Source organism: Eutrema salsugineum, unplaced genomic scaffold (genome assembly GCF_000478725.1).
Source record: "Eutrema salsugineum unplaced genomic scaffold, Eutsalg1_0 scaffold_6, whole genome shotgun sequence".
In the NCBI taxonomy this organism is placed as follows: Eukaryota; Viridiplantae; Streptophyta; class Magnoliopsida; order Brassicales; family Brassicaceae; genus Eutrema; species Eutrema salsugineum.
The window spans coordinates 5,751,028-5,766,699 of NW_006256547.1; the positions used below are offsets into that span (position 1 = coordinate 5,751,028).

A 15,672-nucleotide genomic window follows, 5' to 3' on the forward strand; every position below is an offset into this window, starting at 1 on the left:
GAATTAGATTTGAAAGACAAATCGTAGTAATGTCGTATGTATGCAGATCATATTCATAATCAATCAAATGTAGGTTTAATAGTTCTCTTATTTTATTTATCTATTTATGTCAGTATAGTAGCTTTCCGTCCAAAAAAATAAATAGAAATGTTAGCGTTTTAAGACATAACTATTCATTGTAGCCAGTGTACGTGAAATGAAACCCTATTTTGATTACAGTTTAGTCTCTGAGACAGGTTAGCAAAAAGTCATACTAGATATCAATATAATAATATATCCAAACCATCCTACCATCCTATATGTTTAAGTTGAGAAACATCTATGTCCTTCGACGCCTTCGTGACAATGTAAAACGTATTAAATTGTTAATTGAGAAAGAAAGAAAACGTTTCAAATTGAAAGAGATGTGTATAGTGTATAAACGTATAAATGAAAGTAATCTTTTTCAAATGTATAATTTATATATACCATATCTAATTTAAAGAGAAGTGTTTTAGCTATATAAGAAAAAAATTCGACTATTATCACTTAGCAAACACATCTGCTAGGAAATTTAGGCCGACCACATTTTGTGTTTTTGACAGTATAAATTAGTTTAGGTATCAAGTTTGTTGTCTCAAATTTTTCATGTCTAATACATCATCAATAGTGAGAAAAAAAACCAACACAGGCAATTCCGTATTTAATTTATGATTGATTAGTAACACTAGTATTATTGAATTTTTACTTTATTACGAACTTCATCGTATTAACTTATGGTTATATATTTTCAGAATGCTGTATTTAGAAAAAAAAAATATCAACCATTTTTTAAAGTGGTTGGAGCCCTTGGGCTAGCCATTAAATGTGTGACATTTTGTCAAGTAATTACCAAAGAGAAGAAAGCTTTATCCATCAAGATTCTAACGCCTAGAATATATTTGTATACTATAAGACAATTAACGTAGGGTTAAAAAATAAAAATGCATTACCTTTGATAAATAATCAAACATTCTAATAGCGGTATCATTTTTCTCTATTGAGGATAAAAAGATATACCGGGTTCGGCATAAAAATAAAAATCTATTGGAGAAAGTAAATGAAATTACGACACGTGATAGTCCCATTGACATAGGTAGGACGTACGAAGCTATAATCATGTACACCAGAAATAAAATTAATATTTGACGCAAATGATTAGAAAAGTTAGTAGACTCCAGAGAGGTCGTACTCCTAGCCCCTAGGCCTCGTTGAGCCGGCACTGAGATGGCTAATCTCAAGTCGAGATTCGGTTTGTAATCTCATGCATGAGTTTATTTCTCCAAGCTCGCTCTGGGTTAGCCAAAGAGCGTTTATAAACGTGAATAGTTGCAAAAAACCTAAACCGAGCTAGAGCGAACTTGGAGAAATAGAGATTCCGATTCTCACATTTTCTTTTGTCTGGAAGTCCCAAAAAATCTTAAGCTTATTACATTCTCTTTAATAGAGGTTCCAATTCTAGAACTAAACAGTAGTCCCACTCATCGAAGGAAACCTAGCTCGTTCGATATTTCTACTCTAAAAAACCTCACTAAAGTTCACATTATAAGTTAGGATCATATCTTATCTTGCATAGAATTTAACCTCCAAACACTCTTCCGAATCGTGTCTAAAATTATTGATTTAATCACGGAAGTGTCTTTAGAAGAACATCCTACCAGTGTTTTAAGAAAATCGATCACTTGTGTCTTGTTGACTTGCGGATATTCGTAAGTATTTCCAGAAAAATATACAAATGATTATTTAAAATAATAAATGATCGCATAATGCCGAAAAAAAAAAATCGCATGGTTGAATCATGTTGATGGTTATAATATACTGTACATATTAATTTTTGTTAAACCATTCCTAGAATAACAAAATGAAATAAAAAAAGTTTTCTTTAGTCAAGGAAATTATGGATTGAAACACACATTAATTACCAAAATGTATGTGGAAGAGCTAAACTTTCTATTGTCATCTAAATTATCTACAATGGGCAGCAATAATTAGAATCTTGATCTCTGGTAAACTTTTCAATTACTACTAATCACCATGATGGGTTTTGTAGTTATTTTGATAATTTCTGTTTATAATAAAGGAATAGGTGAGTAAATTAGTATTTTAAAATAATTTTCTTATAGCAATCATGTTTTATGTTTAGATGACCAATTGTGTCTAAGTAAACATTGATCTAATTGTTGGTATACCTTATCCATCACTAACAAATTTATGTTTATATATTCAAATTTAAAACATATATGTCGCGATTTTTATCATCCATATATTTCAAAAAGAATAAAAAAAAAAATCTTGAGCATAAAAAGAATGGTTAAATTGGAATCCAACATTCGAAGTCGACATATAGTCGCATGCTTACTTTATTTTTATATTATTATTTTTTCTTACAAAAATCATTGCTTTGTGTACCTTCTCATAACACCTGTTAAAGGAATTTCCCTTTTGCTTCGGAATGTTATTTATCATTGAAACTGTTTTTTCAATAAAGCGAATATTATGTCTTTTTGTTATAACAGAATCAGTTCGCCGTCGCAAAAAATCGAAAAATTAATACGGTTATGTTGTACAAACTATAAATGGATCAATTATCCAACTTCCTAAGTTTTTAAATTTTTATACATTCTGCAAAAATCGTAGAAAAAACTAATTAATTGAATTAATAATGAATTTTGTGTAAAGGATTAATTACTTATAATAAAATATAATAAAAAATTTTTTTAGCAAAAAGCCAAAATTAAAACTAGATGTCTAATAAAAGGAGAAATGCAGAGGAATATATTCATATGAAATCCATGACGATTGAAAAAAGTTACCTTTTCAATCATATATATGATATTGATATATATATATATATATATAATTTAACATGACAACGCAAATTTAGAAGTCGTTCAAAAAGAAAATCATGAATTCATCGTTCGAAAAGGAGAAGGAAATAAATGTTGCGTGATTTGATTTTCTGTCAGCTTACACTCACGTGGATCACTTTGAATATTCTTGTTTTGTAAATTATTTATGGCCGTGAAACAGATTATTACAATTAACTTACATTGCAGTGCACATGCATGTGATGTATATATATACACGTATACTCTAAAGGGTAGGCATAGTTATGATCATGGCTCCAAAAACAATAAGCCAACGAGAAAGTTTTGCAAGGTAATCAGATAAGTGTCATGATAGTTTCCTCAAACTGGAAAGAAAAACTCATGAAGGTCGTTTTCATTTCAATTCCTTAAACTTCTTGAGTTTCGCTTCGTCATCACAATACATATATACACTTACTTATATGCGTATCTGTATTTATACCACCTCATCGTGTATCTATAAATATAAGCAAAAACCATACAGACTTTACCAAATTACATCTTTCTCTCTCTCTCTCTCTCGCTCTTTCTCTCTCTCTCTCTCTTCTGTTCTTGCTTCTTGTTCTTGAACGGAATTTGCTTTATCTAGTGAAATGGTTAGCGCGACAGTTGCGAGAAACATTGCCGGCATTTTTGGTTAGCGCAAAAATACATATAAATATGGGATTTTTATGTGCATGAACTTTTGAATAATCTTTAACCTTTTTCCTAATATTTATGAATTATATGTCAATTGTCGCAGGAAATGTCATCTCCTTGTTCTTGTTCCTATCTCCCATGTAATCATACTCTCTCTCTATCTTGCTTTGACCTTTTCTTTTTCTTGCTTTGACCTTGTTTTTTGGTCAACTAACTTAGGTCTCTCAGGCACATATATAACATAATTTTATATTAATTAATCAATGTTTATAAGAAAATATAATTAATGCAGACCAACATTCATAACGATATACAAGATGAAGAGGGTGGAGGAGTACAAAGCCGACCCATACTTAGCCACTGTGCTAAATTGCGCACTATGGGTCTTTTATGGCTTACCAATGGTGCATCCAGATAGTCTACTTGTGATCACAATTAATGCCACTGGTCTTGCCATTGAACTCTTCTATCTCTCTATCTTCTTCTACTTTTCTCCCAACCCTCGCAAGGTATATTATTATATATCCTTATGACTCTCTTCATTTACGATAATTCGTTGCGCCAAATGATGAACCAAAAAATCCATAAACTAGAAACTTTTGGGTTTGGTTTTGGTTTTCCATCTGGATTCTTTGAATCATATTTTGTCTCCTATAGATATATAACAAGGCAGCAATATATATGTTTATTTGAAGTTTGAGATATTATTGTTATTTTTAAAAATGTTATTTAATATGTTGGTCTAATTATAATGTCATCCGGAAAATTTTACAAGAATTTAAACGAGAGTGGTACGGTACATATATAATTTTTGAATTCGAGTTCTGTGTACCATATATATATATGTGTGTGTGTGTGTGTCAGTGTGTGTGTGTGTGTGTGTAACAATTAACAAAATTTAGATTGTCTATTAACAAAATTTTAGCTTTGGTTTAATGGTAATCAAACCGAGATTAACCAAAACTAAACTCAAGTCGATTCGATTCTTGTCTTTTGGCTTAAAATGAACGCTCAAAAACTAAAGTAACAAGCAGTAGTCGACTATGATTGATTCTGTTTTAGGATGGTGATAGGCAAAAAAAATGGTTTATACAATTTTATTCTGAATTTCTTTAATTAAATTGATTCATGGTGCAGGTGAAAGTGGGGCTATGGCTGATAGGAGAGATGGTGTTTGTAGGAATAGTAGCCACATGCACATTGCTATTGTTCCACACACATAACCAGAGATCCTCTTTTGTAGGAATTATTTGTGTCGTTTTTGTTAGCATCATGTATATTGCTCCTCTCACCATCATGGTACTATTTTTTGAATTTCCTTTGTTTTTCCCTAACTTCTTATTATTTAATATCTTATATTTTATTGTACAACATTTTTGATGTGAATGAAACAGAGTAAGGTAATCAAGACCAAAAGTGTGAAGTACATGCCGTTCTCTCTTTCACTTGGCAACTTTCTCAACGGTGTCATTTGGGTTATTTATGCCCTTATTAAATTCGATCTTTTCATTTTGGTAAGTTCATTTAATTATATAGTATTACTATATCTTCTATGAATTTACTTGTTTCACTTACTTTTTTTTTTTGAATCATAGATTGGAAATGGACTGGGAACCGTATCAGGAGCAGTACAACTTATACTCTATGCTTGTTATTACAAGACAACACCAAAAGATGTTGAAGAAGATGAGGAAGGTCTTTCTAAGATTAACTCTCAGTTACAACTCAGTGGCAACCATGGACAAACTAAACGAGTTTCGGCTTGAATATATACTTTAGATTAATAAAAGATGCAGTTAGTTTTTTAAGTCCTTTTTATTTCAAGCCTTCGGGTGACTTAACTATACGTTAAGTAACGATATCATATTTCGTGTATGGAATTGAAACTCCTTTTTCGTCTAAGAAAGATATTAACTATTATATGCTACACATATAAATAGGTGTATGTAGAATTTTGAGGAACATTTTAAGTTTGATGAATTAATATGCACAATCAAAATCAATTATTCTCTAACAGTAAAAATGGAAAAGAACAAAAATCATTGTCTTCCCGCGGAAAATTGATGGTACTACTAATTATTTCTCGGAAATTCGGAAAAGCAACATAATTCAATACTTAATTTTTGATGTTGCAAAATAAATCTTAGGATGTGACTTCTTGTTGTGGGTAGAAAGAAAAAAACTGAGTAGAAAAAAAAACTGATTTTTAGGAACTTTGTATAATGAAGTTAAAAAATTGCATGATGGAGGGAAAATGCTCTTATGAATCCTTAAAATACTAGTGTATATATATACACAAAGTTATATTCACGGTCAAAGAAAAAGATGGCAGGCAGATTAAAATAAGATTCTTGGATAAAAGTAAAACTATGTAAGAAAATTGACACAAGGTTATATATCTCTCCTCTGTATCCACCAGAGCCAATATACTCTCTTCTTGAATTAGATATGGCCACACTATTCTGGTGCTCCAGTGTTTGACAGTCTCGAATACGATGTCCGAGACCCCCACAATAAGCACAACCCTTGACACCACTTGCATTAGCAATGGTCTCTGCTTCTTCCATTGCATCATTCATGTCGTAGTTGATTACGTGTTGTATGTCAGAGAAATCTAAACCCTTTGAAGCAATCTCATGGGTGACATCGAGATTCGCAGCTCCAGCTCTTCTTATTAGGCTCTTTAACGTCCCAAGTCTTAAACTGGGCTGGCCCGCTCTATTAGATAGAATAGTCGAGTATTGTATTCTGTCATTTAAAAAAGATACGTGTTTCCCTTCTAATGTGTGTATTATTAATCTGCTCTAATATTGTTTTAATGTTGTAGTATAAATCATTTTTTTTTTTTTGGTAAAATGTAAAGATGTATAAATCATGTTATTACTATTAACAGTTTTGTATTTTAATACATATCCTTTTCTGATTCCAAATGCTATTTTTATCATAAATTGATATTATATATAACTATGTTTTATTGTGTATTTTTTTAACTCACAAACGTATTTTATTTTATGTCAAAATGATGGTTTCTTATTACATAGATTTTCATTTGTAGTTTTTTTAACCAAAAACCGAGTTTGCTCTTGCATATTTTGATATTTCGAGGATTTTTGTTTTTTACATTGTTCCCAATCTTGTATTGCATGTTAACAAAATTTGTAATAGATAGTTTGCGTAATTTTTTACATGTACTGAAAAAACTTCAAAACAAGTAGAGATGGTTTTATGGATAAAAAGCTATCAAGTAATTAATATAATTGAGAGCAATGCAATATTACCAGTACAACAACAATTAATGCATCTCACACGATACACACTATAAAATTTAGATACTACTAGGATCCAGAACTAATGCTTATTCGACGTTATGCTACTAAATTTAAAATCTCGAAAAAAGTTTATGAAGTAATTTGAGTGATTACCCAAATATTCATACAATTTTTTTCGAAATTAAGCGAGGGAGTCCAAGCACCAGCAATAATAGTCAGAGCGAGAGATGGAGAGCATTTCAACAGGAGACATCCTCTCGACCTCGCTCTGCCTCCAAGCCACCTGGTTGCTACGGTTCTGCGCGTCCGCAGCTAAAGGGTAAGCTTCAATCCTGTGTTTTTGATATCTCATTCTTGTGTAAAGCCTCATCGTCGCTACACAATCTTCGTATGGGTCTTGTATTCCAACATGAACATCGTACCTATAAACACATTAATCAATAATCATCATTAAAAATCTTGAACGTTATCATACCAAAAAAATAAAATCTTGAACGTTAGACATTCGCGCGTTTTGATTGAACTCAAATGTTTTAGATTCGTTTTATATACACGAACATAGATTAGTTTATGGAACATATGATACGAGGCATACACACTTATCCTATTTTACATACAGAAAACTATGTATACACACAATATTTGAACTAGTTGCGATTGATAGAAAAGAAAATGAAATAAATAGGTTGACGTATACGACTCGGAGAAAAAAGTAAGCATTTCATGTAAAATAATAATTTCTAAACCATGTAAAAAAATTTTCTCTGGGTCACAGTTTCTAGTCATATAATGTATTATGGTACATGTATACGTATATCGGTATATGTGTGGGTAGATGTAGAAAATTAGAAATGAATATATTGTAATAATGTGAAGAATCATTTCACGTTTTGAATCTCTTCCTTATGACTTTAAGCCCATACAAAGTATCAATATATACCCACAGCACCTAAAACATAATGGAAAAATATAAGATACATATATGTATCAATATACGTATGCATGCGTCTATATTCACTATCCAAATTGATATACAGTATTCGATTCAGTTTGTGCACAAAAGAAAATATTCAATTACAAAAAGAAAACTGGATATATTACCCGAGATAGGCTTGGGTTAAGTACTTGAGTGAATTGCTGAGCTTGCTTGTTTTCATCAGCGGAGGGTATTTCGCAGTATCCCTATATAGAGCAAAAAATAATATTAAAATTCCTAATTATATAATATTCTCACATAAAATCATGGATATATTCAAACAAATCAGGTAACACTAGGGAATCTTGTTATATGTGTCTTCTTAATCTTTAGTTTTTTATATAAATTTATAAATGTCACCTTATCATGGAAGACGGATATTCAAGTTGAAGGCGGTCAAGATCGTGATCGAGGCCATGTCCCACGAGAATCCTTGCTTTCCCACCTCTTGGACGAATCTTCCACATGGGTTCTCCATTACAAAGAAACTCTTGAATCTTTCTTTGTGCCTGTTTCAACGGCATTGCGTCCCTTAGATTTTCCGGACGTATCCCCGTCGTCTCGTATCTATAGCTCGTCACAGGCATCAACGGTTTCACATATGTGTGGAACACAACGTTGTCGCTCTCATCCGTTATGCAAACCCTGGCGCATAGATCCACCGACCCGTCGCTTCCTCCTCCTACCATCTTGCAAGATAGTGCAACCACTTTTGGAGACCGTGATGATGTGTAGTCGATCATGGCCTTATCTCTTAGGCCTAAAGCCGCCATACGAGTCGTCAATCCCTGAAAAAGAGAAAATCATATGTATATAGTTCAAAGGTTTTTTTTTTACTAGTTCAATTATATAAATATGATGGGAAGAGAGGCTTACAGAGTTGGCGCTCAAGAATTGGCATCTCTCTTGATGAATCCTACGAGCGTTCGGGCTTTCAAGGATTGTCATGCAGAATCTGCATCCACGAAGGCTGAAAATGTTCTTGCATTCTTGTTTTGGTAATGGTCCTATAGATTAAACAACATTTAAAAATATAAGAAAATGCTACATATGCAAAGTGTATAGAGTACTAGAGGTTATCATTTACCTATAAGATGTTCCCGGAGGGACTCAAAAGAGCGACAATGTTTCTTGCAAACACCACAAGTAGGCTCATGACCGGAGTGATAAGAGATCTTCATGTGCTCCACTAAATGTTCCATTTTGTTGAATTGCCTATAACAAGCGGCACACTTGTTCCTGCACGTGTACATATATATACAATTTATTTAATACTTACTTTTAGTCTTTCATCAATTGTTGATAGTATTTGGGTATGATATTGCATACCACTCCATGAATCTTTTGTTTTTGATAGAATTAGGTATGATATAATAGATGTAGGTCATGAAATTATGAAACTAGTCTTTTTTTTGTTTGTTTTAATGTTAAGAGGTCATGAAAATAGTTACCTTAGGGTTTCCGACGACTCCATTGATGATCTGTAATCCATGTTATGTCGTATGTATCGTAAAATGCGAAACTTATAAGAGTTGATAGAACGTAACTGTTTTGATGAGTTTGATTTGGTTTTGAAGATGGAGGAATATATTAAAAAGGGGGAAAAACAAAGCTGAGTGTGTGAAAAATTGAGAAGGTGTGAGAAGGTATTTATAGATGAATGGATAGGAAAGGCAAATCAGACCATTCTCATATTTGACTATTTAGAGCTTTGTGAAGATTACTACAAAATGAGACAAATACACATCGAAATAGATGCCTTAATGCGGTGGGGTCGCTTCTCATGGTAAAAATAATTAAAGTTTTAGTTCTACGTTGTTTAATTTGGACGATAAGGAAGATGTTAGTATCGTATGTGTGCACGTGTGTGTGAATAAGTCACATAATTTTCAACAAAACCACAAAATTTTATGTTTATGAATAATTTTAAACATACCATAAAATATACCAAAAAATCGAATTATATTTTCCTTGTTGTGAAAACTTCTTAGAAACTTTATTAATCACTGGAATGTATATATAGAGTACATAGGGAATCTAAGTTAAGTACAATGCCCTGATGGGCCTAATGGGCCGGTATAAGAGTCCATATATGATATGTGTTACAACACTCCCCCTTGGACGAGTGAACCGGGCTAGCTACTCAATCGGGATCTCGATAATGCGCTGGGGAATGTTGCCTCATTAAAACCTTACCAGGAAAAACCCAGTGGGACAAAACCATGGTGAAGGAAAAAGAGTACAACACGCATTACTCCCCCTGATTGTAGCATCACTGCAGATCTCTAAGTCTATACATTCCTATCTGTTTGACGAGCTTCCGGTGTGTTGAAGTAGGCAATGATTTGGTGAAGAGATCAGCTGAATTCTCACTGGATCGGACCTGCTGAACGCTGAGAGTGCCGTCCTTCTGCCAGTCTGAGGTTGAGAAGAACTTCGGTAGAATGTGCTTCGTCCGATCTCCTTTGATATATCCTTCCTTGAGCTGAGCTATGCATGCCGCGTTGTCTTCATACATCACCGTGGGCTGTGTGTCTTCGTCCATACCACAATCTCTGCGGATGTGCTGAGTCATGGAGCGCAGCCAGACGCATTCTCTACTAGCCTCATGAATGGCTAGGATTTCAGCATGGTTTGATGAAGTGGCAGTGAGTGTCTGCTTCATTGATCTCCAAGAGATGGCTGTTCCTCCATGCGTAAAAACGTAGCCAGTTTGAGACTTGGCATTGTGTGCGGATCTGATAGATATCCTGCATCGGCGAAGCCGACTAACCCATCTTTATTTTGGTTAGTATAGAAGAGTCCTAAGTCTTGAGTACCTCGAAGGTATCTTAGGAGATGTTTTATACCGTTCCAGTGTCTCTGAGTTGGGGATGAACTATATCGAGCGAGGAGGTTCACGGCGAAACATATGTCTGGTCTAGTGTGACTAGCCAGGTACATTAACGCTCCTACAGCACTGAGGTATGGCTTTTCAGGACCAAGGATTTCTTCATCATCCTTTTTGGGACCAAGAGGGTCATCACTTAAGCTTCTAACTACCATTGGGCTGGTCAATGGGTGAGCTTGGTCCATATTAAATCGCTTGAGTACCTTTTCGATATAAGCCGATTGATGCACAAGGATTCCTCCTTTGATGTACTCAAGTTGTAATCCCAAACAGTACTTTGTTTTGCCTAGGTCTTTCATTTCGAATTCTGCTTTTAAGCAGTCGACTGTTTGGGAGATCTCACCAGATGTTCCGAGGATGTTTAGATCATCCACGTATACTGCTATGATTACAAATCCTTTGTTTGAGTACTTCTTGATGAAGATGCATGGACTGATGGGGTCATTTTTGTAGCCTTCTTTGATGAGGTAATCGCTGAGGCGGTTGTACCACATACGCCCACTTTGTTTCAGTCCATACAAGGATTTGTTCAGCCTGATGCAGTATTGATCTCGAGATGCATTTTTGTCTTTTAGTTCAATGCCATCTGGGAGTCTCATATATATTTCGTTGTCCAGGGGCCCATAGAGATATGCGGTTACAACATCCATTAACCGCAGATCAAGATTTTCTCTTATGGCCAGACTTATGAGGAATCGGAATGTTGTTGCATCCACCACTGGAGAATAAGTCTCCTCATAATCGATTCCGGGTCTCTGTGAGAATCCTTGTGCTACAAGCCGTGCTTTGTATCGAACGACTTCACCGAGTTCGTTCCTTTTGCGCACAAAGACCCATTTGTGGCCCACTGGCTTGATGTGTGATGGGGTCCGGATGATCGGACCGAACACGTTTTTGAGTTTGAGACTCTTTAACTCCACGTTTATGGCTTCTTTCCATTTTAGCCAATCTGTTCGATGTGTACACTGTGTTATTGACGTGGGTTCTAGATCCTCTTGCGTGAGCGCAACATCAAGTGCTACTTTGTATGCAAAGAGTGCATTTAAGTCGACTTCTTTTCGATTCCATTGTATTCCGGACATATTGTAATTGATGGAGATCTCATTGTTATCTTCTGAACCTGGAGATTCGGCGTCCCGAACTTCCATTGAGGGTTCATTAGATTGAGTCTCAGCCGCGGCTATGTCTGATATTGCAGGAATCCCGGTTTCGGTTATTGCACCTTTCTTTGATTTCCTGGGATTCTTATCTTTGGAACCGAGAGGTCTGCCCCGTTTGAGACGTGGTGCAGACTCTGTAGCAACTTGGGTCTGTCCCGTTGGGACAGCTATTCGTACTGGTGCATTACAAGCTGGGATGTACGATTTGGTTACTTTGGTCGGGTCAGCAAAGGAATCTGGCAATTGATTAGCTAGCTTTTGGTAATGAATAATCTTTTGGATCTCTGAATCACATTCTAGAGTCCGAGGATCTTGCCAATTTAATGATGTTTGATTCCATGAAAGATCTTTGACCAGCTTGTTTGTCTCACCACCTAAAGAGGGATATACCGATTCATCGAATTGGCAATCCGCATATCTGGCCTTGAAGAGATCTCCAGTGGTTGGCTCGAGATATCTTATGATGGTGGGAGAGTCAAAACCAACATATATTCCCATCCTTCTTTGAGGTCCCATTTTGGTTCGATGTGGTGGAGCAATGGGTACATATACTGAACACCCAAATGTTTTGAGATGGGAGATGTCTGGCTCATGACCCGAGAGTAGTTGGGATGGGGAATATTTGTGTTCACTAGATGGCCGGATGCGTATGAGTTCAGCAGCATGTAATACTGCATGTCCCCATGCTGAGGCCGGGAGCTTTGATCTCATGAGTAATGGTCGGGCTATCCATTGAATGCGTTTAATGAATGATTCAGCCAATCCATTTTGAGTATGGACATGTGCTACAGGATGTTCCACGGTTACCCCCATGGCCATACAGTAGTCATTAAACGCTTGTGAGGTAAATTCACCAGCATTGTCAAGGCGGATAGTCTTTAGTGGGAAGTCAGGGAAATGGGCCCGCAATTTGATGATTTGGGCCAAGAACCTAGCGAAGGCTTGGTTCCGAGAGGACAAGAGACAAACATATGACCAACGGGTCGATGCGTCTATAAGGACCATGAAGTACCGGAATGGTCCGGAAGATGGATGTATAGGTCCACAGATATCGCCCTGGATTCTTTCTAGGAAATGAAGTGTTTGTTTAGAGATTTTAACTGGTGAAGGCCGAGTGATCAATTTGCCTTGAGAACAAGCTGTGCACATGAGGTGTTGAGGATAAGCTCGGTTTTCTTTGAGGGTATGCCCTTGAGAGTTTTGAATTAGTTTACGCATCATATTTGCACCGGGATGACCGAGCCGGTCGTGCCAAATAGTATAATCAGTAAACCGGGCTTTGAGAGTGGTATTAGCTTCAATCATACTGACTTTAGCATGGTAAAGTCCAGTAGAGAGCGCGGGTATGGTTTCGAGGATTTGTTTATGGCCGTCTACGGTTTTAGTGACTAGGAGGGATTCTTTGTTCCCTTGACCTTGGGTTTCTATGTGTAAACCATTCTGTCTTATATCCTTGAAGCTCAGAAGATTTCTCTTCGAACTAGGAGAATATAGAGCATCTGGTATTTCAAGTTGTGTGCCATTTGATAGCAACACATAGGCATGGCCATATCCTTCGAGAAGGTTTGAGGGACCCGCGATGGTGCTAATATTTGCGGTTTGATAGGTTAGGTTTATGAAGTAACTTTTGTTTATTAAGATAGTGTGGCTGGATCCACTATCTACGACTATGGTTTCCATTTGCTGGTGTGCTTCATTATGAATAGAAGATAGAATTCAGTATTGAGGAATTCAGAAAATGTGATAAATCATAAAGTAAAGCAGTGTCTGAGAATAAAGGCAAATGGAAAAAAAAATGAAACAAATCCCAAAATGAATGAAAAAAAAAGAACAAAAATCAAATTGTATCAGAGTTTCAGATGATTGAATTAATCGAGGAGATCAGCTGTTTCATAGTCCATGGGGTCGGTCTGCTCGTTTGTGGTGTTCTCATCATCAAGGAGGTCGTCACCTTCCAGGTTAGCAGCATCGACTGGCTGAGTCATGTTGGCTTCAGCAGGAGCTTTTCCGTACTTCTGGTATAGATCGCAGTGGATCTTGGGGGTGCGACATTGCTTTGTTGGGTGGTTGAACATCCCACATCTGGTACAAGCAGAGTGATCGGGGTTGGTGTGGCGGGTCGGCTTGGTGATGCCTCGACCACGACCAGGACCATAACTGAGGTTAGGTCGGTTGCCACGACCATGTCCGCGTCCACGTCTTCTACGTCCATGTCCTCGGCCATTACCACGTCCATTACCACGTCCACGGCGGTGATCTGAGGATCTATCGGGTTGAACATGGTAGGACTCTTGACGAGAAGCTGGGACAGAAGCTGATCCCGGGGGCCTCATAGCGATGTTCCTCATAAGCAGCTGGTTATTCTTCTCAGCGAGGAGAAGACAGGACAACAAGTCTTCGTACAATGTGTGTTTCATTGCACGGTATTGTTGTTGGAGCACAACATTCTCTGTGCTGAATGTGGATAATGTTTTCTCGAGGAGATCATTATCTGTCACATCCTCGCCACAGAGTTTCCGGATGGCAACAATACGAAAGAGTTCGTTGTTGTAATCATCTACGGATTTGTAGTCCTGGAACCGAAGGTTCTTCCAGTCGAAATCTGCCTGAGGCAACTGGACCATTTTCTGATGGTCATATCGCTTTTTCAGCGCTTACCACAATTCAAGTGGATTCTCAAGAGTGAGATATTGCTGCTTAAGGCTCGGGGCCAGATGATGGCGTATGTGACATATCGCCTGAGACTGTCCCTTACGGGATGCGGTGTTACCGTCGGTAATACATGCATCGAGTTCTTTCGATGCAAGGAACAAGCGCATGTCTAGGGCCCACTCGAGGTAGTTATCCCCGGAGACGTGAAGGGCCTCGAATTCACATTTCTGAATGTTTGACATCTGAAACATGAGATTGATTTTGTTAGGGATTGTTTTGAGAAAATTTTGAATGCTGATGATGAAACTTTCTATTTTGAGAATATTTCTATTTTAGGAAAGTTTCTAAATTTGGAAAGTTTCTAATTTGGGTAATTTTCTAAATGAGGAAAGTTTCTATGTCGGGAAAATTTCTATATGAGGAAAGTTTTTATATGAGGAAACTTTCTATTAGAGGGAACTTTCTCGGAAATAGTAAAGTTTAAAGGGTATGGTTTTAGTTACCCCGAACATGATGTCGGTTTAATAGCTGTGATTTAATCGGTTAAAGCCGAATATAATTTCGGTTAATGAGAACCAGGTTTAGCCGGTTTTAGGCGGTTTAGGAGGAACCCTAGGGGAGCCGAATATGATTAGGGTTTTATCTAGGGTTTTAACGGTTTGGAAAACATATTTTGGATGTGATTTCGAGATCTATAGGATCTGTGGTCGATGGTTTTAATAATTTCACAAGGACAACAAAGAAATCACATGAAAAGGACTAGGGTTTAAGCATTATGACTTACGATTTTGAAGATTACAAAATCGTGAATCAAGCTTAGGATTTAGGGTTGATTTTCTTAGTTTATTCAATCAAGTGTTTCAAGCAAGAGAATCAACAATCAAATAAGCTGCAACAAGCTTATTAAACATGAAGAAAATCGAATAGGTTTATGCCATAAACATGGCCAAAAACGGTTGTTAGGTTTTTGTAGATTAGGGTTTTATAAAACGAGTTTAAAACCTTTGAACATGCATAAACTTGTAATTTAAACAATCAATCAACAAGTTATCAATCAATCATCAGAGTATCAAACACTTTCAATCAATTAGAGATCGATTTTTTTTTTTTTTATAGGGTTTTGAAGTGTTTAAACAACAGGTTCTATGGCTTTCAGTTTTAGAAGATACCTTTTCCACCTTTGGATTTCTGACAGGCTAAT

At 36.2% G+C, this 15,672-nt stretch overlaps 2 protein-coding genes across 2 annotated transcripts; one reads left to right on the plus strand and one right to left on the minus strand.

The window, feature by feature from the left end:
• Window positions 1-3,232: 3,232 nt before the first annotated feature.
• LOC18011581 (bidirectional sugar transporter SWEET4) lies at window positions 3,233-5,475 on the plus strand. The gene is made up of 6 exons (XM_006395321.2): window positions 3,233-3,521; window positions 3,628-3,664; window positions 3,817-4,033; window positions 4,662-4,823; window positions 4,919-5,038; window positions 5,120-5,475. Exons 1-6 carry the CDS (start codon window positions 3,479-3,481, stop codon window positions 5,288-5,290), a joined length of 750 nt encoding a protein of 249 aa, XP_006395383.1. The 5' UTR covers window positions 3,233-3,478; the 3' UTR covers window positions 5,291-5,475.
• Window positions 5,476-6,974: 1,499 nt separating this feature from the next.
• LOC18011763 (RNA exonuclease 4) lies at window positions 6,975-9,261 on the minus strand. The gene is made up of 6 exons (XM_006395323.1): window positions 9,221-9,261; window positions 8,857-9,008; window positions 8,646-8,776; window positions 8,130-8,557; window positions 7,895-7,975; window positions 6,975-7,215 (listed from the first exon to the last, which is right to left on the minus strand). Exons 1-6 carry the CDS (start codon window positions 9,259-9,261, stop codon window positions 6,975-6,977), a joined length of 1,074 nt encoding a protein of 357 aa, XP_006395385.1.
• Window positions 9,262-15,672: the final 6,411 nt, after the last annotated feature.